The sequence below is a fragment of the Melospiza melodia genome, chromosome 1 (genome assembly GCF_035770615.1).
Source record: "Melospiza melodia melodia isolate bMelMel2 chromosome 1, bMelMel2.pri, whole genome shotgun sequence".
Classification (NCBI taxonomy): domain Eukaryota; kingdom Metazoa; phylum Chordata; class Aves; order Passeriformes; family Passerellidae; genus Melospiza; species Melospiza melodia.
In genome coordinates, this window is record NC_086194.1 from 172971007 (window position 1) to 172997236 (window position 26230).

Consider the following 26230-nt stretch of genomic DNA (forward strand, 5'->3'; position numbering starts at 1 on the left):
ATTTGGGGATCCATCTGGATTCCATCATGGATGTGGGGCCCATCTAAGTTCTGCCATGGATGTGGGGATCCATCTGGATTCCTCCGTGGATTTGGGATCCATCTGGATTCTGCCATGCATTTGGGAATCCATCTAAATTCCTCCATGGATTTGGGATCCATCTAAATTCCAACATGGATTTGGGGATCCATCTGGATTCCTCCATGGATTTGAGGATCCATCTAAGTCACACCACAGATTTGGGATCCATCTGGATTCTGCCGTGCATTTGGGGATCCATCTGGATTCTGACATGGATTTGGGATCCATCTAAATTCCAACATGGATTTGGGGATCCATCTGGATTCCTCCATGGATTTGAGGATCCATCTAAGTCACACCACAGATTTGGGATCCATCTGGATTCTGCCGTGCATTTGGGAATCCATCTGGATTCTGACATGGATTTGGGGATCCTTCTGGATTCCATCATGGATTTGAGGGTCCATCTAAGTTCTGACATGGATTTGGGGATCCATCTGGATTCCTCCATGGATTTGGGATCCATCTAAATTCCGCCATGGAATTGGGGATCCATCTGGATTCTGATATGGAACTGGGGATCCATCTGGATTCCATCATGAAATTGGGGATCCATCTGGATTCCATCATGGATGTGGGGTCCATCTGGATTTCTCCATGGATGTGGGGATCCATCTGGATTCTGATATGGAATTGGGGATCCATCTGGGTTCCACCATAGATTTGGAGATGCATCTGGATTCTGCCATGGAATTTGGAATCCATCTAAATTCTGACATGGATTTGGGAATCCATCTGGATTCCTCCAAGGATTTGGGGATCCATCTAAATTCTGACATGGATTTGGGGATCTGTCTAAATTCCAACATGGATTTGGGGATCCATCAGGATTCCATCATGGATTTGGGAATCCATCTGGATTCTGACATGGATTTGGGAATCCATCTGGATTCCATCATGGAATTGGGGATCCATCTGGATTCTGACATGGATTTGGGATCCATCTGGATTCCATCGTGGAATTGGGGATCCATCTGGATTCCATCATGGATGTGGGGCCCATCTAAATTCCTCCATGGATTTGGGATCCATCTGGATTCTGCCATGGAATTGGGGATCCGTCTAAATTCCAACATGGATTTGAGGATCCATCTAAGTTCCACCATGGATTTGAGGGCCCATCTGGATTCTGCCGTGCATTTGGGAATCCATCTAAATTCTGACATGGATTTGGGGATCCTTCTGGATTCCATCATGGATTTGAGGGTCCATCTGGATTCCTCCATGAAACTGAGGATCCATCAGGATTCCATCATGGATTTGGGAATCCATCTGGATTCCACTATAGATTTGGGGATCCATCTAAATTCTGACATGGAATTGGGATCCATCTGGATTCTATCATGGATTTGAGGATCCATCTGGATTCCACTATAGATTTGGGATCCATCTAAATTCTGACATGGAATTGGGGTCCCTCTGGATTCTATCATGGATTTGAGGATCCATCTGGATTCTGTCACGGATTTGAGGATCCATCAGGATTCCATCATGGATTTGGGGATCCATCTGGATTCTGTCATGGATTTGGGGTCCATCTAAGTTCTGACATGGATTAGGGGATCCATTTGGATTCCTCCGTAGACTTGAGGATCCATCTGGATTTCTCCATGGATTTGAGGATCCATCTGGATTCTGTCATGGAATTGGGAATCCGTCTGGATTCCACATGGATTTGGGGATCCATCTGAGTTCCACCATGGATTTGAGGATCCATCTAAGTCCCACCATGGATTTGGGGCCCATCTGGATTCTGCCATGCATTTGGGAATCCATCTAAATTCCTCCATGGATTTGGGATCCATCTAAATTCCAACATGGATTTGGGGATCCATCTGGATTCCTCCATGGATTTGAGGATCCATCTAAGTCACACCATGGATTTGGGATCCATCTGGATTCTGCCGTGCATTTGGGAATCCATCTGGATTCTGACATGGATTTGGGGATCCTTCTGGATTCCATCATGGATTTGAGGGTCCATCTAAGTTCTGACATGGATTTGGGGATTCATCTAAATTCCTCCATGGATTTGGGATCCATCTGGATTCTGCCATGGAATTGGGGATCCATCTGGATTCTGATATGGAACTGGGGATCCTTCTGGATTCCATTGTGGAACTGGGGCCCATCTAAATTCTGCCATGGAATTGAGGATCCATCTAAATTCCTCCATGGATTTGGGAATCCATCTAAATTCCAACATGGATTTGGGAATCCATCTGGATTCCTCCATGGATTTGGGAATCCATCTAAATTCCAACATGGATTTGGGAATCCATCTGGATTCCTCCATGGATTTGAGGATCCATCTAAGTTCTGACATGGATTTGGGGATCCATCTAAATTCCGCCATGGATTTGGGGTCCATCTAAATTCCAACATGTGATTTGAGGATCCATCTGGATTCCTCCATGGATTTGGGGATCCATCTAAATTCCAACATGGATTTGAGGACCCATCTGAGTTCCGCCATGGATTTGGGGATGCATCTGGATTCTGCCATGCTTTTGGGCTCCATCCAAATTCTTCCATGGATTTGGGGATCCATCTGGATTCCATCATGGAATTGAGGATCCATCGGGATTCCAACATGGACTTGAGGATCCATCTGGATTCCTCCATGGATTTGAGGATCCATCTAAGTTCTGACATGGATTTGGGGATTCATCTAAATTCCTCCATGGATTTGGGGATTCATCTAAATTCTGACATGGATCTGAGGATCCATCTAAGTTCTGACATGGATTTGGGATCCATCTGGATTCCATCATGGATGTGGGGCCCATCTAAATTCTGCCGTGGAATTGAGGATCCATCTGGATTCCTCCATGGATTTGGGGTCCATCTAAATTCCAACATGCGATTTGAGGATCCATCTGGATTCCTCCATGGATTTGAGGATCCATCTGGATTCTGCCATGGATTTCGGGATCCATCTGGATCCCATAATGGATTTGGGGTCCCTCTGGATTTCTCCATGGATTTGAGGATCCATCTGGATTCTGCCATGGATTTGGGGTCCATCTGGATTCCACATGGATTTGGGGACAGCACCGGGATCAGAGGTGACGCCTTTCTCTCGGGAATCCAGGAGGAGGAGGAGGAGGAGGAACAGGAACAGGAACAGGAGGAGGAGGAGGAGGAGGAGGAGGAGGAGGAGGAGGAGGAGGAGGAGGAACAGGAGGAGGTGGAGGAGGAGGAACAGGAGGAGGTGGAGGAGGAGGAGGAGGAGGGACAGGAGGAGGAGGAGGAGGGACAGGAGGAGGTGGAGGAGGAGGAGGAGGAACAGGAACAGGAACAGGAGGGGGGAATTCCATAATTCCATAATTCCATAATTCCATAATTCCATAATTCCATAATTCCATAATTCCATAATTCCACTCACACGCTCCGGTGAGGAAAAGGGGATTTAAGCAATTCCTCACAGCCGTGATTCCGTAATTCCAGGGCTAAATCCCATCAAAATCAGCTTTGACAGAAGCTCGATTTTATTGCTCCGCTAAAATTTTGGAGCTTTATCCCCTTAGGGAGATTTGTTTCTTTTCTCTCTTTTTTATTCCCCTCCCGAAACCAACATCGGATCCGAATTTTATTAACGGGAGACACGGGGGGATTTTAGGGAATTTTTTATTTTATTTTTTTTTTAATAAAGTTATTTCTGCGGATATTTTCTGGAGGAATATTTGCTCCCTGTTTTCCAAACGGGATTGAATCCGAGCGCGTTCCCGCCGGGAAGGGATTTTTAAGGCAAAAAAAAAATCAACATTTTCCTGTGCTCGTTGGGTTGGATAATGTCGGAAAGATAATAAATATATAATAAATAAAATAAATACAATGTGAATATAATTAAATATAATAAATAAATACACATATTTATAAAATATATAAAATATAAATATATATTTATATATAAATATATATATTTATATTTATATATATTTTTATATATAAATATAAATATATATTAAATATATAAATATATATTTATATATATTTAAATATATATATAAAATATATAAATAAAATAAATAAAAATATATAAATAAAATATATTTTTATAAATAAAAACAAAGAAAAAGAAATAAAACATAAATATAATTAAATAAATAAAATAAATACAACATAATTGTATTGGGTTGGATAATGTCGGAAAGATAATAAATATATAATAAATGAAATAAATACAATGGGAATATAATTAAATATAATAAATAAAATAAATAAATTGGGTTGGATAATGTCGGAAAGATAATAAATATATAATAAATAAAATAAATACAATGTGAATATAATTAAATATAATTAAATATACGATAAATATAAAAATACAATAAATATAATACAATAAATATAATACAATAAATAAATAGGATTTTTAAGGCAAAAAAAAAATCAACATTTTCCTCTGCTCGTTGGGTGGGATAATGTCGGAAAGATAATAAATATATAATAAATAAAATAAATGCATTGTAAATATAATTAAATATAATACATAAACATATTTATAAAATATATAAAAATATAAATATATATTTATATATATTTTTATATATATAAATATATATATTCATATTTATATATATTTTATATATAAATATAAATATATATAAAATATATAAATATATATTTATATATATTTAAATATATATATATAAAATATATAAATAAAATAAATAAAAATATATAAATAAAATATATTTTATAAATAAAAACAAAGAAAAAGAAATAAAACATAAATATAATTAAATAAATAAAATAAATACAACATAATTGTATTGGGTTGGATAATGTCGGAAAGATAATAAATATATAATAAATGAAATAAATAAAATGTGAATATAATTAAATATAATAATTACATAAACATATTTATAAAATATAAATAAATATAAATATATATTTTTATATATTTAAAAATATATAAATCTATATATTTATATTTATATATATTTATATATATGAAAATATATAAATATAAATATATAAAACTATATAAATATATATTTATATATATTTAAATATATATATATATAAAATATATAAATAAAATAAATAAAAATATATAAATAAAATATATTTTTATAAATAAAAAGAAAGAAAAAGAAATACAACAGAAATATATTTAAATAAATAAAATAAATACAACATAATTGTATTGGGTTGGATTATGTCGGAAAGATAATAAATATATAATAAATAAAATAAATACAATGTGAATATAATTAAATATAATAAATAAGATAAATTGGGTTGGATAATGTCGGAAAGATAATAAATATATAATAAATAAAATAAATACAATGTAAATATAATTAAATATAATAAATAAATAAACATTTTTATAAAATATATATAAATATAAATATATATTTATATATATATTTAAATATATAAATATATATATATTTATATATATATATATATAAAATATATATAAATATAAATACATACAAATATATATTTATATATTTATATATATAAAAATATATATATTTTATATATATATAAAAATATATATAAATATATTTTAATATATTTATATGGTTTTTATATATAAAAATATATTTATTTTTATATATTTTTTATATAATATATATATAAAAATATATATATAAATAAATAAATAAATAAATAATATAAATATATATATATAAATATATATTTTTTATATAATATATATTTAAATATATATATAAATATATATATATTTAAATATATATATGAAATAGATATATATTATATATATTTAAATATATATATTTAAATATATATATAAAATATATAAATAAAATAAATAAAAAATATATAAATAAAATATATTTATATAAATAAAAAGAAAGAAAAAGAAATACAACATAAATATAATTAAATAAATAAAATAAATACAACATAATTGTATTGGGTTGGATAATGTCGGAAAGATAATAAATATATAATAAATAAAATTAATACAATGGGAATATAATTAAATATAATAAATAAAATAAATAAATTGGGTTGGATAATGTCGGAAAGATAATAAATATATGATAAATAAAATAAATACAATGTAAATGTAATTAAATATAATAAATAAAATAAATAAATTGGGTTGGATAATGTCGGAAAGATAATAAATATATAATAAATAAAATAAATAAAATGAGAATATAATTAAATATAATAAATAAATAAATTGGGTTGGATAATAGCGGAAAGATAAGAAATATATGACAAATAAAATAAATACAATGTGAATATAATTAAATAAATAAATAAATAAATAAATAAAATATAAATATAAATATATATTTATATATATTTAAATATATATAAATATATATTTATATTTATATATAGAAATTATATAAATATAAATATAAATAAATATATATTTATATATAAAATATATAAATAAAATAAATAAAAATATATAAATAAAATATATTTATATAAATAAAAAGAAAGAAAAAGAAATACAACATAAATATAATTAAATAAATAAAATAAATACAACATAATTGTATTGGGTTGGATTATGTCGGAAAGATAATAAATATATAATAAATAAAATAAATACAATGGGAATATAATTAAATATAATAAATAAAATAAATAAATTGGGTTGGATAATGTCGGAAAGATAATAAATATATAACAAATGAAATAAATACAATGTAAATATAATTAAATATAATTAAATATACAATAAATATAAAAATACAATAAATAAAATACAATAAATATAATACAATAAATAAATAGGATTTTTAAGGCAAAAAGAAAATCAACATTTTCCTGTGCTCGTTGGGTTGGATAATGTCGGAAAGATAATAAATATATAACAAATAAAATAAATACAATGTGAATATAATTAAATATAATAAATAAATAAATAAATATTTTTATAAAATATATATAAATATAAATATATATTTATATATATTTAAATATATAAAAATCTATATATTTTTATATATATATATTTTTATATATATATAAATATATATAAATATAAATATATATAAATATATATTTTTCTATATTTATATATATATAAAAAATATGTATGTATTATATATATATATATATTTTTATATATAAATATATTTTAATATTTTTATATGGTTTTTATATAAAAATATATATATTTCTATATATATGTTTTTAATATAATATATATATATTTATATTAAAATATATATTTATATAAATATATATAAATAAATGAACAAATAATAAATATATAAATATAAATATATATTATATATATATTAAATATATCTATTTTATATATATATTAAATATATATATATTTAATATATATTTAAATATATATATTTAAATATATATATATATAAAATATATAAATAAAATAAATGAAAAATATATAAATAAAACATATTTTTCTAAATAAAAAGAAAGAAAAAGAAATACAACATAAATATAATTAAATAAATAAAATAAATACAACATAATTGTATTGGGTTGGATTATGTCAGTAAGATATTAAATATATAACAAATAAAATAAATACAATATAAATATAATTAAATATAATAAATAACATAAATACATAAATACATAAATAAATAAATAAATAAATAGATACATAAATAAATAAACAAATAAATTAATTAAATAAATAAAAAATAAATATTGTAGATAAATAAATAAATAAATACATAAAGGAATAAATAAATAAATAAACGAACAAATAAATAAATAAATAAATAAAATAAATAAATAAATAAATAAATGAAATATTAGAAATAAAAAGAAATAAAAAGGAATAAAAATAATCAATACCTGGGTTTTTTTTTGGGAAGGGTTGGAGGATCCTGGCACGGATTCATGGATCCACTGGATAAATAAATACATAAATAAATAAAATATATAAATAAAATAAATAAAAAATTATATAAATAAAATATATTTTTAGAAATAAAAAGAAATAAAAAGAAATAAAAAGAAATAAAAATAACCAATACCTGGGGTTTTTTGGGAAGGGTTGGAGGATTTTTGGGGGGATTTTGCTGTTCCCGTGTTTCTCTCACCGTCCGAGGCCGTGGAAACGCGGGACGGAGCCGGGCGATGTTTGGGATCCGCTCAGATGTTTTATTGCAGGAATTTTTTGGGTCTTGGAAGGGTTGGATGAGAACCTGGAGACCGCGAGTGCGGGTTGGGCTTGGTCGTCGTCATCCTTGGCCAACAACTCCAAATGAAAATCCAAAAAATTAAAAGAATCCAAAAATTAAAAAAAAAAAAATCAAAAATCAAAAAAATCAAAAAATCTAAAAAATCAAAAAAATTAAAAAATTTTAATAAATTAAAAAAAATTACAAAATTTTAAAAATTACAAAATTAAAAAAAATCAAAAAAATAAAAAAAAATCTAAAAAATTAAAAATTTTAGAAATTAAAAAAAAATTACAAAATTTAAAAAAATTTAAAAAATCAAAAAATTGAAAAATTTAAAAAATTTTAAAAAAAGTACAAAATTTAAAAAAATCAAAAAAATTAAAAAAATCTAAAAAATTAAAAATTTAAAAAATTAAAAAAAATTACAAAATTAAAAAAAAAATTAAAAAATAAAAAAAAAATCTAAAAAATTAAAAATTTTAAAAATTAAAAAAAATAAATGACAAAATTAAAAAAAAAAATAAATTAAAGACTCCCAACTCGTTGCTGTTTTGCAGCTCGTCGCCGTCCGCGGCGCTGGAGAAGGAATTCGACGTTTACCGCGATTACGGCGCCGAGGGGCAGCTCCTGCACTACAGGTAGCCGGGAATGTCGCCCGTGGTTTATTCCCCGCCGGGAATGTCGCCCGTGGTTTATTCCCCGCCGGGAATGTCACCCGTGGTTTATTCCCTGCCGGGAACGTCACCCGTGGTTTATTCCCCGCCGGGAACGTCGCCCGTGGTTTATTCCCCGCCGGGAACGTCGCCCGTGGTTTATTCCCCGCCGGGAACGTCGCCCGTGGTTTATTCCCCAAGGATCTTCCAGTCCCTCTCCTTGTCCCTTCAGGTTTTGGTGGAATGGCACAAGTCCTCAAGGAACCCAAAAAAGTCCTCACTGAACCCCAAAATTCCTTCTTGAACCCCCAAATCCTCACAGAACCCCAAAAATCTTCACTGAACCCCAAAATCCTCACTGATCCCAAAATTCCTTCTTGAACCCCAAATATCCTCATTAAACCCCAAAATTCCTTCTTGAACCCCAAATCCTCACTGAACCCCCAAATATCCTCATTGAACCCCAAATATCCTCACTGAACCCCCAAAATTCCTTCTTGAATCTCCCAAATCCTCACTGAACCCCCAAAATTCCTCACTGAACCCCCAAAATTCCTCACTGATCCCCAAAATCCTCACTGAGCCCAAAATTCCTTTTTGAACCCCAAAATTCCTCACTGAACCCCAAAAATCCTTCTTGAACCCAAAATCACCACTGAACCCCAAATATCCTCATTGAACCCCAAAATTCCTTCTTGAACCTCCCCAAAATTCCTTCTGGAATCCCCCAAATCCTCACTGAACCCCAAAATTCCTCACTGATCCCCAAAAATCCTTCCTGAATCCCTCAAATCCTCCTTGAACCCCAAAATTCCTTCTTGAACCCCAAATCGTCACTGAACCCAAAAAAATCCTTATTGAACCCCAAAAATCCTTCTTGAACTCCAAATCCTCCCTGAACCCCCAAAATCCCCATGGATCCCCAAAATTCCTTTCTGAACCCCAAAATCATCACAGAACCCCCAAAATCCTCACTGATCCCAAAATTCCTTCATCTCCAAAAATCCTCACTGAACCCCCAAAATCCTCACTGATCCCCAAAATTCCTTCTTGAACCCCAAATCCTCACTGAACCCCTAAAAATCCTTCATGAACCCAAAATCATCACTGAACCCCCAAAATTCCTTTTTGAATCCCCAAAATCCTCCTTGAACCCCAAAAATCCTCAGTGGATTCCCAAAATTCCTTCATGAACCCCAAAATCTTTCTTGAACCCCCAAATATCCTCATTGAACCCCAAATATCCTCACTGAACCCCCAAAATTCCTTCTTGAATCTCCCAAATCCTCACTGAACCCCCGAAATTCCTCACTGATCCCCAAAATCCTCACTGAGCCCAAAATTCCTTTTTGAACCCCAAAATTCCTCACTGAACCCCAAAATTCCTTCTTGAACCCAAAATCACCACTGAACCCCAAATATCCACATTGAACCCCAAAATTCCTTCTTGAACCTCCCCAAAATTCCTTCTGGAATCCCCCAAATCTTTCCTGAATCCCCCAAATCCTCCTCGAACCCCAAAATTCCTTCTTGAACCTCCCCAAAATTCCTTCTTGAATCCCCTAAACCTTCCTTGAACCCCAAAATTCCTCACTGAACCCCAAAATTCCTTCTTGAACCCCAAAATTCCTCCTTGAACCCCAAATCCTCACTCAACCCCAAAATTCCTTCTTGAACCTCCCCAAAATTCCTTTTTGAACCCCCAAAATCCTCACTGCGCCCCAAATATCCTCATTGAACCCCAAAATTCCTCACTGATCCCCAAAAATCCTTCTGGAACCTCCCCAAAATTCCTTCTTGAATCCCCAAAATCCTCAGTGAACCCCCAAAAATCCTTCTTGAACCCCAAAAATCCTCACTGGGTTCCCAAAATTCCTTCTTGAACCCCAAATCCTCACTGAACCCCCGAAATTCCTCACTGATCCCCAAAGATCCTTCTGGAATCCCCCAAATCCTCCTTGAACCCCAAAATTCCTCACTGAACCCCAAAATTCCTTTTTGAACCCAAAATCACCACTGAACCCCAAATATCCTCATTGAACCCCAAAATTCCTTCTTGAACCCCCCCAAAATTCCTTCTGGAATCCCCCAAATCCTCACTAAACCCCAAAATTCCTTCTCGAACCCCCAAATATCCTCCCTGAACCCCGAATATCCCCATGGATCCCCAAAATTCCTTCTTGAACCCCAAAATCATCACAGAACCCCCAAAATCCTCACTGATCCCCAAAATTCCTTCTTGAACCCCCCCAAAATTCCTCCTTGAACCCCAAATCCTCACTGAACCCCAAAAATCTCACTGGATCCCAAAAATCCTCATTAAACCCCAAAATTATTTCTTGAACCTCAAAATTCGTTCTTGAAACCCCCCAAAATTCCTTCTTGAACCCCAAATCCTCACTGAACCCCCAAAAATCCTTCATGAACCCAAAATCCTCACTGATCCCCAAAATTCCTTTTTGAACCCCCAAATATCCTCATTGAACCCCAAAATTCCTTCTTGAATGCCCCAAATCCCCACTGAACCCCCAAAATTCCTCACTGAACCCCCAAAAATCCTTCTGGGATCCCCCAAATCTTTCCTGAATCCCCCAAATCCTCCTTGAACCCCAAAAAATCCTCCTTGAACCCCAAAATTCCTTCTTGAACCCAAAATCCTCTCACTGAATCCACAAAATCCTCACTGAACCCCAAAATTCCTTCTGGGATCCCCCAAATCTTTCCTGAATCCCCCAACAAAATCCTTATTGAACCCCAAAATTCCTTCTTGAACCCCCCCAAATTCCTTCTTGAACCCCAAATCCTCACTGAACCCCAAAATTCCTTCTTGAGCCCCAAATTCTTTCTTGAGTCCCCCAAATCCTCCTTGAAGCCCAAAATTCCTCACTGAACCCCAAAAATCCTTCTGGAACCTCCCCAAAATTCCTTCTTGAACCCCAAATCCTCACTGAACCCCAAAATCCTCACTGAACCCCAAAATCCTCATTAAACCCCAAAATTATTTCTTCAACTTCAAAATTCCTTCTTGAACCCCCCCAAAATTCCTTCTTGAACCCCCAAATATCCTCATTGAACCCCAAAATTCCTTCTTGAATGTCCCAAATCCTCACTGAACCCCCAAAATTCCTCATTGATGCCCAAAATTCCTTCTTGAACCCCAAAATCCTCACTGAACCCCAAAATTCCTTTTTGAACCCCAAAATTCCTCACTGATCCCCAAAAATCCTTCCGGAATCCCCCAAATCCTCCTCGAACCCCAAAATTCCTTCTTGAACCCCAAATCCTCACTGAACCCAAAAAAATCCTTATTTAACCCCAAAATTCCTACTTGAACCTCCCCAAAATTCCTTCTGGAACCCCAAAATCATCACTGATCCCCCAAAATTCCTTCTCGAGCCCCAAATCCTCACTGAACCCAAAAAAATCCTTATTGAACCCCAAAATTCCATCTGGAATCCCCCAAACCCTCCCCGAACTCCAAAAGTCCCCGCTGGACCCCACCAGCTCCTCCTCCCGGTCAAACCCCAAAATTCCAAAATTCCAAGACGCCGATAAAAAAAAACCGGAATTTTTTTGGGGGATTTACGGAGTCACCCCCGGCCTGGTTGCTCCGGGTTTTGGGTAAAACCCCAAATTCCAGGAATTTTTTTTCCCAGGAATTGGGGATGAGCGGAGGAAAATTCCAAACTTTCCAGGGGGGAATGGAATGGGGTTTTTTTATCCTCGTTGGCCGAACGTTCTCCATGAATCCGTGATCCCACCTGGAATTGGACAGGTGCAGGTCCCAGGAAGGGCGGGAAGGAGCCGGAATTGGGAAGTTTGGTTGGGAATCGGGGATCGGCAGCCGGAATCCGTCGGGATTTGTCGGTGACGATTTGGATTTGGGCTGGTGGCAATTAAAATCTTCACTGGAGACGCCTCGGTCTTTCCAATCCCATCCAAACCCAGCAGCTCTCCAGGAGTTTTCCAAGCTGGTCCCCACCACATTCCATGGGGTTCACCACCACTGAGTGACCTCCTGGGAAGGGTCGGAATTCATTGGCACTTGAGGAAAAAGAGGGATAAAATTCCAAACTTTCCAGGGGGGAATGGAATGGGGATTTTTTCCGACCGTTGGCTGAACGTTCTCCATGAATCCATGATCCCACCTGGAATTGGACGGGTGCAGTTGCCGGGAAGGAGCCGGAATTGGGAAGTTTGGTTGGGAATCGGGGATCGGCAGCCGGAATCCGTCGGGATTTGTCGGTGATGATTTGGATTTGGGCTGGTGGCAATTAAAATCTTCACTGGAGACGCCTCCGTCTTCCCAATCCCATCCAAACCCAGCAGCTCTCCAGGAGTTTTCCAAGCTGGTCTCCACCACATTCCATGGGGTTCACCACCACTGAGTGACCTCCTGGGAAGGGTCGGAATTCATTGGCACTTAAGGATGAAAAGGAAAAAATTCCAAACTTTCCAGGGGGGAATGGAATGGGGATTTTTTAATCCTCGTTGGCCGAACGTTCTCCATGAATCCGTGATCCCACCTGGAATTGGACGGGTGCAGTTCCCGGGAAGGGCGGGAAGGAGCCAGAATTGGGAAATTTGGTTGGGAATCGGGGATCGGCAGCCGGAATCCGTCGGGATTTGTCGGGGACAACTTCGAAGCTTCGGTGTCACCGCACTCGTGAGCTGGAGACGCCTCGGTCTTCCCAATCCCATCCAAACCCAGCAGTTCTCCAGGAGTTTTCCAGGCTGGTCCCCACCACATTCCATGGGGTTCACCACCACTGAGTGACCTCCTGGGAAGGGTCGGAATTCATTGGCACTTGAGGAAAAAGAAGAATAAAATTCCAAACTTTCCAGGGGGGAATGGATCGGGGTTTTTTTAATCCTGGTTGGCCGAACGTTCTCCATGAATCCGTGATCCCACCTGGAATTGGACAGGTGCAGTTGCCGGGAAGGAGCCGGAATTGGGAAGTTTGGTTGGGAATCGGGGATCGGCAGCCGGAATCCGTCGGGATTTGTCGGTGACGATTTGGATTTGGGCTGGTGGCAATTCAAATCTTCCCTGGAGACGCCTCCGTCTTCCCAATCCCATCCAAACCCAGCAGCTCTCCAGGAGTTTTCCAAGCTGGTCCCCACCACATTCCATGGGGTTCACCACCACTGGGTGACCTCATGGGAAGGGTCGGAACTCATTGGAACTTAAGGATGAAAAGGAAAAAATTCCAAACTTTCCAGGAGGGAGAACCCACAGGGCGATGGGATCGGGGTTTTATCCTCGTTGGCCGAACGTTCTCCATGAATCCGTGATCCCACCTGGAATTGGACGGGTGCAGTTCCCAGGAAGGGCAGGGAGGAGCCAGAATTGGGAAGTTTGGTTGGGAATCGGGGATCGGCAGCCGGAATCCATCGGGATTTGTCGGGGACAACTTCGAAGCTTCGGTGTCACCGCACTCGTGAGCTGGAGACGCCTCCGTCTTCCCAATCCCATCCAAACCCAGCAGTTCTCCAGGAGTTTTCCAGGCTGGTCTCCACCACATTCCATGGGGTTCACCACCACTGAGTGACCTCCTGGGAAGGGTCGGAATTCATTGGAACTTGGGGAAGAGAGGGATAAAATTCCAAACTTTCCAGGAGGGAATGGAATGGGGTTTTAATGGGATCGGGGTTTTATCCTCGTTGGCCAAACGTTCTCCATGAATCCATGATCCCACCTGGAATTGGACGGGTGCAGTTCCCAGGAAGGGCAGGAAGGAGCCGGAATTGGGAAGTTTGGTTGGGAATCGGGGATCGGCAGCCGGAATCCGTCGGGATTTGTCGGTGACGATTTGGATTTGGGCTGGTGGCAATTAAAATCTTCACTGGAGACGCCTCCGTCTTCCCAATCCCATCCAAACCCAGCAGCTCTCCAGGAGTTTTCCAAGCTGGTCCCCACCACATTCCATGGGGTTCACCACCACCGAGTGACCTCCTGGGAAGGGTCGGAATTCATTGGAACTTGAGGAAAAAGAGGGATAAAATTCCAAACTTTCCAGGGGGGAATGGGATCGGGGTTTTTTTAATCCTCGTTGGCCGAACGTTCTCCATGAATCCGTGATCCCACCTGGAATTGGACAGGTGCAGTTCCCAGGAAGGGCGGGGAGGAGCCAGAATTGGGAAGTTTGGTTGGGAATCGGGGATCGGCAGCGGGAGCCGAGCCGGAATCCGCCGGGATTTGTCGGGGACGATTTGGATTTGGGCTGGTGGCAATTAAAATCTTCACTGGAGACGCCTCCGTCTTCCCAATCCCATAAAAACCCCGGAGCAGCCCCCAGCCATCCAAGGAGCTAATTAGCAGCTGGGCTTAATGACCCAGCTTAATTACCACGGTGAGTGGACGCGCTTCGGTTCAACCCCGTGAGCGCCATGAGCTGGAATCGGAGCTGGCGGTGGATTCCCGTTAATGGGATCGATCGTGAGGGGGGAAATCAATTGCGGAATCGTGGAATGGGATTGGGAATCGTGGAATCGTGGAATCGTGGAATCGTGGAATGGGATTGGGAATCGTGGAATCGTGGAATGGGAGCTCCAGGGTTGTCCAGTCCCACCCAAACCCTTCCAAGGGCAGGGACACCTTCCAGTACTCCTGGGATGGAAGTGCCGTGGTGCTCCAGGACCTTGGGACACGGATTGGGAAGTCCCAACGTGGAGATGGAGAATTTGGAGCAGGATGGGACCCAACCAGAACTTCCAAGATCCATCATGGGGTGGGATGAGCACCCAAGGCTTCCAGTGGAGCTCCCTCATTTCCAAACCCTGTTTGTGAAGGGATCTTGGAGGTTTGGGTGGAAGATCAAAGATGGTCCAGTCCCACCCAAACCATTCCAAGGGCAGGGACACCTTCCAGTATTCCTGGGATGGAAGTGCCGTGGTGCTCCAGGACCTTGGGACACGGACTGGGAAGTCCCAACGTGGAGATGGAGAATTTGGAGCAGGGTGGGACCCAACCAGAGCTTCCAGGATCCATCACGGGGTGGGATGAGCCCCCAAACGCTTCCGGTGGAGCTCCCTCATTTCCAAACCCCGTTTGTGGAACGATCCTGGAGGTTTGGGTGGGAGCTCCAAGATGGTCCAGTCCCACCCAAACCATTCCAAGGGCAGGGACACCTTCCAAAATCCAGGTTTCTCCAAGCCCCGTCCAACCTGGCCTGGGATGGAAGTGCCGTGGTGCTCCAGGACCTTGGCACAGGGATTGGGAAGTCCCAACGTGGAGATGGAGAATTTGGAGCAGGGTGGGACCCAACCAGAACTTGCAAGATCCATCATGGGGTGGGATGAGCCCCCAAACTTCCGATGGAGCTCCCTCACTTCCAAACTCCGTTTGTGGAACGATCCTGGAGGTTTGGGTTGGGATGGGAGCTCCAAGATGGTCCAGTCCCACCCAGACCATTCCTGATCTTTGGAAGTCGATCCATTTCCTTGGAAGTGAGGAAGAGGAGCAGAACTGAAATTCCCTGAGGAGCCATGAGATGAAGATCCCATCTTTTGGGAAAAAAACGGGATGAAGGTTGATGGCGGCTTTTGGTGGTGTCACGGTGGTGGCACCACCTGTTATGGTCCTGTGGTTCCTCCTGGTGGGTTCCTGATGGGATCGATCCTGGAGGAACTCCCTGGAGACCACCCCGACCAAACCAAGGGGACAAAGATGGGTGGGGAAGGTCCACCCCGAGCTGACCTTCACCAAGACCAACCTGACCTTCATCCAAGTTCCTTTTGGTGTTTCCTCATCGTGGACATCCCATCAAATCCTTTGGTTGTGGATCCGTGGCCTCCAACGTCCCTCTCCAATCTGGAAAGATCTCCTCTGGTTTTCGGTGACATTTGGATTTCGGGAACGAAGCGATTTTTGGGGGATTGGTCTAATTGGGGAATTTGGGATCCATGGTGTCCATTCCCAGTTTGGTTCTTTTGGTCTTGCGGTTCCTCCTGGTGGGTTCCTGATGGGATTGATCCCGGAGGAACTCCCTGGAGACCATCCCGACCAAACCAAGAGGACAAAGATGGGTGGGGAAGCTCCACCCCGAGCTGACCTTCAGCAAGGCCAACCTGACCTTCATCCGAGGATGATCATCCAAGTTCCTTTTGGTGTTTCCCCATCGTGGACATCCCGTCAAATCCTTTGGTTGTGGATCCGTGGCCTCCAGCGTCCCTCTCCAATCTGGAAAGATCTCCTCTGGTTTTCGGTGACATTTGGATTTCGGGAACGAAGCGATTTTTGGGGGATGGCTTCAGTTGGGATGAGCAGCTCTGATTGGCTCCCCAGAATTTGGTGTCCTTGTCCAGTTTGGTTCTTTTGGGCTTGTGGTTCCTCCTGGTGGGTTCCTGATGGGATCGATCCCGGAGGAACTCCCTGGAGACCATCCCGGCCATCATGGATGTCCCAAACGAATGACACAAAGATGGGTGGGGAAGGTCCACCCCGAGCTGACCTTCAACCTGACCTTCATCCCAGGATGATCATCCAAGTTCCTTTTGGTGTTTCCCCATCGTGGACATCCCATCAAATCCTTTGGTTGTGGATCCGTGGCCTCCAACGTCCCTCTCCAATCTGGAAAGGTCTCCTCTTGTTTTCGGTGACATTTGGATTTCAGGAACGAAGCGATTTTTGGGGGATTGGTCTAATTGGGGAATTTGGGATCCGTGTTGTCCATTCCCGGTTTGGTTCTTTTGGTCTTGTGGTTCCTCCTGGTGGGTTCCTGATGGGATTGATCCCGGAGGAACTCCCTGGAGACCACCCCGGCCAAACCAAGAGGACAAAGATGGGTGGGGAAGGTCCACCCCGAGCTGACCTTCACCAAGACCAACCTGACCTTCATCCAAGTTCCTTTTGGTGTTTCCCCATCGTGGACATCCCATCAAATCCTTTGGTTGTGCATCCGTGGCCTCCAACGTCCCTCTCCAATCTGGAAAGGTCTCCTCTGGTTTTCGGTGACATTTGGATTTCGGGAACGAAAATATTTTTGGGGGATGGCTTCAGTTGGGATGAGCAGCTCTGATTGGCTCCCCAGAATTTGGGATCCATGGTGTCCATTCCCAGTTTGGTTCTTTTGGTCTTGTGGTTCCTCCTGGTGGGTTCCTGATGGGATCGATCCCGGAGGAACTCCCTGGAGACCACCCCGGCCAAACCAAGAGGACAAAGATGGGTGGGGAAGGTCCACCCCGAGCTGACCTTCACCAAGACCAACCTGACCTTCATCCAAGTTCATTTTGGTGTTTCCTCATCGTGGACATCCCGTCAAATCCTTTGGTTGTGGATCCGTGGCCTCCAACGTCCTGACCTGACCAATCCCACCCAAACGGCCGCCGGGAAATGGCAAAAATTTCACCTTCCTGATGGATTTTTCATCCCGCTTCTCCTGAAAAAAAAAAACGGGAATGGGATGGTGAGGGATTGGGATGGGTCGTTATCTTGATCGCCTTCCGCGGGTGTTAATTAGCGCCGACGCCGCCGGAGCGGCAGAAATTTCATGGAGAGATTTGGTGCTGAGGGCTTGGAGCTGAAGGTGATCCCGCAGCGCCGTCCGGAGACAGGGATTGGATTTTGGGAAAAATTAAATATTGGAAAAAAATAAAATAAAAATAAATTTTTTATTTTTTTTTTAGTGGTATTTTGATGGGTGTAATCCTTTGGGAATATCCCATTGGCGAAGGGAATTGTGCGTGGAGGAGCTCCAGGAGGTCGTGGACATCCACCAAACCAAGATTGGATCAAAAAAGTCAAAAATCTTTGGGATTCATCATTCCCACCGCTCCAAAATTCCCGCAGAAATACCAAACTGGATTTTCCCCTCCCTGGGTATCCCGTGGATTTCATTGTATCCATCAAATCATCCTGGAAAAACCCGATCCCGGCGCTCGCCTTCTTGCCAAATATCCATTTCATCGCCCAAATTCTGCAAATTTCTCCTCGTTCTGGTTTTTTTAGGGATCAGCTTCGACCAATCAAAATTCTTCCTAAAAAAAAAATGAACTCCGAGGAGGGAGCGCCGCTTCCGAAAAATGGGAAGAGGGATTGGAAATGTGGAAGGGTTGGAGATCCCACAAAAACTGAGAATTTTGAGGGCTTGAGCAGGAATTTTTAAAAAATTTGAAATTTTAAAATGTAGAATTTAAAAGAATTTGAAATAAAAATCATCCCAGATCTTGGGGATTATTAAATATACGGAATATCACAGAATTCCAGGTTTTTTTGGGAGCGGCGCCGGCAGGCGAAGAGCAGCAAAACCTTGAGGACGGAGGATTTCGGGATTTCGCCACGCAGTTTAATTTAATTACAAATTAACGTAAATTATGAGGTTTTTTTTGGGTTGGTTTTTAAAATATTCTTGTTTTTAAAAACCTCAAGTCCATTAAAAACCAAATAATTCTGGCTTAAAATAGTGAAATATTAAAAAAAAAATTCTGCTTTTTCCCAGGGAGGGGAAAATCCATTTAATCCCGGCTCTAAATTTTAATCTTCACCTGCAAAATCTGAACAACGCCGGGGCAGGGGAAGAAATCTTGGAAATGGTTTGGGTCGGGTTTGGAAATATTCTTGTTTTTAAAAACCTCATGTCGCCGCCTCATTCCATCAAAAACCAAATAATTCTGGCTTAAAATAGTGAAATATTTAAAAAAAAATTCTGAACCAAATAATTCTGGTTTAAAATAGTGAAATATTTCAAAATAATTCTGATTTTTTTCCCAGGGAGGGGAAAATCCATTTAATCCCGGCTCTAAATTTTAATCCTCACCTGCAAAATCTAAATAACACCGGGGCAGGGGAAGAAATGTTGGAAAAATGCAGGGATTGGGTCGGTTTTTAAAATATTCTTGTTTTTAAAAACCTCATGTCGCCGCCTCCTTCCATCAAAAACCAAATAATTCTGGCTTAAAATAGTGAAATATTTAAAAAAAATTCTGAACCAAATAATTCTGGCTTTAAATAGTGAAATATTTCAAAATAATTCTGCTTTTTTCCCAGGGATGGGGAAAATCCACTTAATCCCGGCTCTAAATTTTAATCTTCACCTGCAAAATCTAAATAACACCGGGGCAGGGGAAGAAATCTTGGAAAAATGCATGGATTGGGTCGGGTTTGAAAATATTCTTGTTTATAAACCTCGAGTCCATCAAAAACCAAATAATTTTGGTTTAAAAGAATGAAATTTTAATTTTTAAACAATTTTCTTAAAATACGATTTATTCCCTCAGTCCCAGCCTTGATGGAGGGAGGGAAATAAAAAAAAGGGAAATAAAAAAATCTCCGTTAAAAGCATCGGGAATGCGAAAAATCCGTAATTTTTGCTCGTTTCCGTGGGGATTTTAAGGAATTTTGAGCCGTGCTGGAATGAATAATGATATGCTGGAATGAATAATGATATGCAAATGAGGGGGGTGTGGTCTGCAGGTGTGGGGTCCGCCCAGAATAAACGACGGGAGGCAAAAGGAATTCCGGGATGAGGGTCCGGGTTTCTCCTCTCCCCTCCATCCCTGAATTCCCAAAGTTTGGAAGAATTTCAAGGAGGAAATGTCGGAGCAGGGAAGGAAATTTAGGAGAAGGAAATTTTAGGAGAAGACGGGAAAAAATCCTGCCCCAAACCAGCTGGGAAATGATTTGGGAATCGCGAAATTTCCAAAGAAATGGATTGCTTGCGTAGAAGACGCGCAGGGATTTTTGGGGGATTTTTTGGGGGATTTTTTTGGGGATTTTTTTGGGATTTTGTCATGGAAATGTACGGAGCAGGAAAAAAAGAAATCCTGCCCCGCGTGGAGAGAACAGCAGGGAGAACGCGGTGCCGAGCCAGAAATAACCGGAAAACTCGGAATTTCTGACGGCGCCAGCATCAATCCCTTGGATTTCTTTCTCGTGGGCAGCCCAAAATTTGCCTTTTTGGGGTTTCCTTTCGCCGGCAGAAAATTCCCTTTTTTTTTTATTTATTTTTGGGCGGGGGGCACCAAACCGTAATCCACTGAGCTTTTCTGGAAAATCGTTTCCCTTTTTATTTAATTTTTGGGACTGAAAGCTGATTTGAGGATCTGACGGAAGCGCCGCCGCCGCTCCCTGGGGGATTTTCCTTCGGATCCAGGATGGAATGTCGAATGCCGGCAGCAAAATCTGGGAATGGGGCGGTGGTTTCACCTGGTTTGAGTGGAAACACCTGGATTTGGGATTTGGGAGTTGGGAGTTGGGATTTGGGAGTTGGGATTTGGGATTTGGGATTTGGGAGTTGAGATTTGGGAGTTGGGAGTTGGGATTTGGGATTTGGGATTTGGGATTTGGGAGTTGAGATTTGGGAGTTGGGAGTTGGGATTTGGGATTTGGGATTTGGGAGTTGAGATTTGGGATTTGGGAGTTGGGGTTTGGGAGTTGGGATTTGGGATTTGGGTGGGCGTGGGGAAAACGCGGAAACGCCGATTTCTGCGGGGAATTTCGGGATCGTCTCATTCCGACCCTTTTCCATAGGCAGGGACATCTTCCACCATCCCGGGTTGCTCCAAACCCTGGGCTCGGACACTTCCAGGGATGGAGCAGCCACAGATTCCCTGGAAATTCCAGCCCAGTTCCTCTGGGGATCTTCCGTTTTCTTTCCTCGCGGTTTTTGGGATCCGTGTGCAAAAATCCGGTTATTCCTGAGGATTAAAGGCCTCCAGCTATTCCGGAGGAAACACAGAGCGATCCGAGATTTTTGCGCGTGGTTTGAGCGGGAATCGCAGATTTTGGGTGGAAGATGTTCCGACCCACGGCAAGAACTTCTAGTGAGCTTTAAGCCCGAACCGTTCCGTGAATCCACGATTTTGTGGTCGTGGATGGAATTTTGGGGGTCTGGAAGGGCTCCGTGAGCTGGAGGAGCCCAAACTCATCCAGGTTTTCCAACAGCAAGGAGTTGGCAGGAGCCTCAACTCCCCAGGAGCTCCAAAGGCGGGAAAAGGGAGGAATAAATTGTTCCCAAACAAAGCGGTGGAAAAGCGAGGAGAGGCTGCGGAGCCTCCGGCAGGGAATCGTTTGCGGCTTTTTTTTGGGGAATTTTTCCCTCAAAACTCGGCGACTGAACTCGCTCCGCCTTTTCCCGGGGGGTCGGGCAGGAGGGAGAAATGTCTGGGAATGAACGGGAGCCGGGCAGGGAGGAGCCGGGAGGGCAGGCGGCGCCTCCGGAATGTTCCGTTCCAGCGTTCCTGGGGTCGGCGGCAGGATGTGCTGCCCTGAGCCTCGGGAACGGCGAATTCCAGCCGGGATCCCTCCGCAAAATCCATCTCTGCTCTCCCTCCAAGGAGCGCGGAGGGAGGAGATGGAAATTCGGGCAGGAATTCCTCGCGGGAGAATTCCTTCCGAGGGCAGGGACGCCTTCCGCCATCCCGGGCTGCTCCGAGCCCTGTCCAGCCCGGCCTTGGACGCTTCCAGGGATGGAGCAGCCTCGGATTCTCTGGGAATTCCATCCCAGAGCATCCCCACCCTCACAGGGTGGAATTCCTTCCCATTATCCTGCCCTCTGGAAGCGGGAAGCCATTCCCTGTCTCCCATCTTTCCACGCCTTGTCCGAGATCCAACCCCATCCAATCCCTCCCATCCCTTGAGCCCTTGGGAACATCCATCCTCCAGTCCCAGGAGGTTCTGCACCAACAATCCCAAATTTCGTTGGAATTCTGACCCCTCTCCAATGACATTCCTGCCCGCAGGACCTCATCGCTCCAATGGAGCAGCCTCGGATTCTCTGGGAATTCCATCCCAGCCCCTCCCCACCCTCACAGCCGAGAATTCCTTCCCGTTATCCCACCCAACCCTGCCCTCGGAAGCAGGAAGCCATTCCCTGTCTCCCATCCTTCCACATCTTATCCAAGATCCAACCCCATCCAATCCCTCCCATCCCTTGAGCGCTTGGGAACATCCATCCTCCAGTCCCAGGAGGTTCTGCACCAGCAATCCCAAATATTTATGGAATTCTGACCCCTCTCCAATGACATTCCTCATCGCTCCGATGGAGCAGCCTCAGATTCTCTGGGAATTCCATCCCAGAGCATCCCCACCCTCACAGGGTGGAATTCCTTCCCGTTATCCCACCCAACCCTGCCCTCTGGAAGCAGGAAGCCATTCCCTGTCTCCCATCCTTCCACGCCTCGTCCGAGATCCAACCCCATCCAATCCCTCCCATCCCTTGAGCGCTTGGGAACATCCATCCTCCAGTCCCAGGAGGTTCGGCACCAACAATCCCAAATTTTGGTGGAATTCTGACCCCTCTCCAATGACATTCCTGCCCGCAGGACCTCATCGCTGCGATGGAGCAGCCACAGCTTTTCTGGGAATTCCATCCCAGAGCATCCCCACCCTCACAGGGTGGAATTCCTTCCCGTTATCCCACCCAACCCTGCCCTCTGGAAGCGGGAAGCCATTCCCTGTCTCCCGTCCTTCCACGCCTTGGCCAAGATCCAACCCCATCCAATCCCTCCCATCCCCTGAGCACTCGGCAACATCCATCCTCCAGTCCCAGGCACCAACAATCCCAAATTTGGCACCAACAATCCCAAACTTTGTTGGAATTCTGACCCCCCCTCTCCCATGCCATTCCTCCCCGGCAGGACCTCATCGCTGCGATGGAACGCCGGCACCAAGGAGCGGATGCTGATCAAGGTGACGGACCGCGAGCCCAGCTTCCTCCTCCACCAGGGCAACGGCTACGCCGCCGAAAACCCGCCCGGCTCCCGCTCCCGCCGCCCCTCGGGCGGCCAGCAGTCGCCCGGCCTCCAGACCTTCTCCTCGGACGCCGCCGACGGCTCCGTCTTCTTCTCCGAGAGGAAGCCGTCGCCCTTCCTGAAGCGGGCCGAGCTCGCCGGCAGCTGCTCGCCGCTGCTGGGCCGCGGCGACGCCTTCTGCTCGCCGCCGCAGGGCGGGCAGCACCGCAAGGCCTCGAGCGAGTCGCAGCCGTCGTCGCCGCGCTACGCCTACGAGCCGCCGCTCTACGAGGAGCCGCCCGTGGAGTACCAGGCGCCCATCTACGACGAGCCGCCCGTGGACATGCAGTACGAGGCCAGCGGCGCCTACAAGGCCGGCGGCTCGCCGCCGCACAGGTCGCCCGCGCGCAAGCCGCACCCGTTCCTGCAGTCGCCCAAGCAGGGCGGCGCCAACTCGCCCTACCAGCAGCTGGTGCTCACCAAGCAGAAGTGCCCCGAGCGCTTCATGAGCCTGGAGTACAGCCCGGCCGGCAAGGAGTACGTGCGGCAGCTGGTCTACGTGGAGCAGGCGGGCTCCAGCCCCAAGGCGAAGCCGGGCCTGAGGCACAAGTACTCGCCCAACCCCATCGGCGGCTCCTACTCGCTGCAGCACGGCCCCTGCCCGCCGCGCGAGCAGCGCCTCGACGTCAGGTCGGGCGACTACAGCAGCATGGAGGGCGCCGACTTCTGCGCCGGCCCCGCGGGCGCCGCGCCGGGCCAGGCCGAGGACTCCATGTCGTGGTCCAGCCAGCAGGACACGCTGTCCTCCGGCGGCTACTCGCCCTCCACCAGGAAGAGGAAAAGCCGCAAGCCCTCGGCCAACCACGACGCCAACGCCTCCTCCGCGGACGGCTCGGCCGAGCGGGAGGCGCCGGGGGAGGCGGGCGAGGAGCGGGCGGCGGCGGCGGCGGCGCGGTCGCCGATGAGCCGGACGGAGAGCAAGGCGGCCGAGGCCGAGGCGGCGGCGGCGCGGGCGTTCCCGGAGCCGTTCCTGGCGCAGGCGCGGCTGGCGTGGGAGGCGCAGCAGGCGCACTACCACATGAAGCAGAGGAGCAGCTGGGACTCGCAGAAGGACGGCTCGGGCTACGAGAGCGACGGCGCGCTGCCGCTGCCCATGCCGGGCCCCGTGGTGAGGGCCTTCAGCGAGGACGAGGCGCTGGCGCAGCAGGAGAACAAGCACTGGAAGAGGAACACCTTCGAGAAGCTGGGCTTCCCGCAGATCCTGCTGGAGAAGAGCGTCTCGGTGCAGACCAACCTGGCGTCGCCCGAGCCGTACCTGCATCCCTCTCAGGTAACGCCCTCGGGGTTGGGGTCTTCACCAGGCGCTTCTCCTCAGGTGGAGATCCGGTGGGACGGTCCCTGGGGTTGGGCACGGGGATCTTTGGGACGTGGTGGCCTCGGCTCCGTGCCGTGGGTTCTCCTGCCTCGGGGTGGGGCAGGTCCTGGAGCCGCGCAGCTCCCGGGAGGTTCCTGAGCGCCCATCCCTGGCCGGTCCCTCAAAGTTGGTCCTTGGCGAGGTGGTCCCTCAAAGTTGGTCCTTGGCGAGGTGGTCCCTCAAAGTTGGTCATTGGCGAGGTGGTCCTTCAAAGTTGGTCCTCGGCGAGGTGGTCCTTCAAAGTTGGTCATTGGCGAGGTGGTCCTTCCAAGTTGGTCCTTACCAAGGTGGTCCCTCAATGATGTTGGTCTTGGCCAAGGTGGTCCTTCAAAGTTGTCCTTGTCAAGGTGGTCCCTCAAAGAACTTGGTCCTTACCAAGGCGATGCCTCAAAAAAGTTGGTCCTTACCAAGGTGGTCCTTCAAAGTTGCTCCTAAGCAAGGTGCTCCTTCAAAGATGTTGGTCCTTACCAAGGTGGTCCTTCAAAGAAGTTTGTCCGTGCCAAGGTGGTCCCTCAAAGTTGGTCCTTGCCAGAGTGGTCCCTCAAAGATGTTTGTCTTGGCCAAGCTGGTCCTTCAAAGTTGGACTTTGCCAAAGTGGTCCCTCAAAGATGTGGATTCTTGCCAAGGTGGTCCTACAAAAATGTTGGTCTGGGCCAAGGTGGTCCTTCAAAGTTGGTCTTTGCCAAAGTGGTCCCTCAAAGATGTTGGTCTTGGCCAAGATGGTCCTACAAAGATGTTGGTCTTTACCAAGGTGGTCCTTCAAAGTTATCCTTGTCAAGGTGGTCCCTCAAAGAACTTGATGCCTCAAAAAAGTTGGTCCTCGCCAAGGTGGTCCTTCAAAGTTGGTCCTTACCAAGATGATCCCTCAAAGACATTGGTTGTTGCCAAGGTGGTCCCTCAAAGAAGTTGGTCTTGGCCAAGGTGGTCCTTCAAAGTTGGTCCTAAGCAAGGTGGTCCCTCAAAGAAGTTGGTCCTTACCAAGATGGTCCTTCAAAGTTGGTCCTTGCCAAGGTGGTCCCTCAAAGATGTTCGTCCTTGGCAAGGTGGTCCCTCAGGGATGTTGCTCCTTATCAAGGTGGTCCTTCAAAGAACTTGGTCCTTGCCGAGGTGATCCTACAAAGTTGGTCCTTGCCAAGGTGGTTTCTCCAACAAGTTGGTCGTTACCAAGGTGGTCTTCCAAAGCTGCTCCTTACCAAGGGGGTCCCTCAAAGATGTTGGTCCTTCAAAGTCGGTCCCTACCAAGGTGGTCCTTCAAGGAGTTGGTCCCTACCAAGGTGGTCCTTCAAAGT

The 26230-nt window shown here is 43.4% G+C and overlaps 1 protein-coding gene across 1 annotated transcript in view; it reads left to right on the top strand.

The window, feature by feature from the left end:
- Nucleotides 1-26230, top strand: part of ARHGAP39 (Rho GTPase activating protein 39) — a 259573-nt gene that overhangs the window by 127924 nt on the left and 105419 nt on the right. The window contains exons 3-4 of the mRNA XM_063175373.1: nucleotides 8762-8842; nucleotides 23435-24857. Of these exons, the coding sequence (XP_063031443.1) occupies nucleotides 8762-8842; nucleotides 23435-24857 (1504 nt within the window). The remainder of the gene's footprint in view (nucleotides 1-8761; nucleotides 8843-23434; nucleotides 24858-26230) is intronic.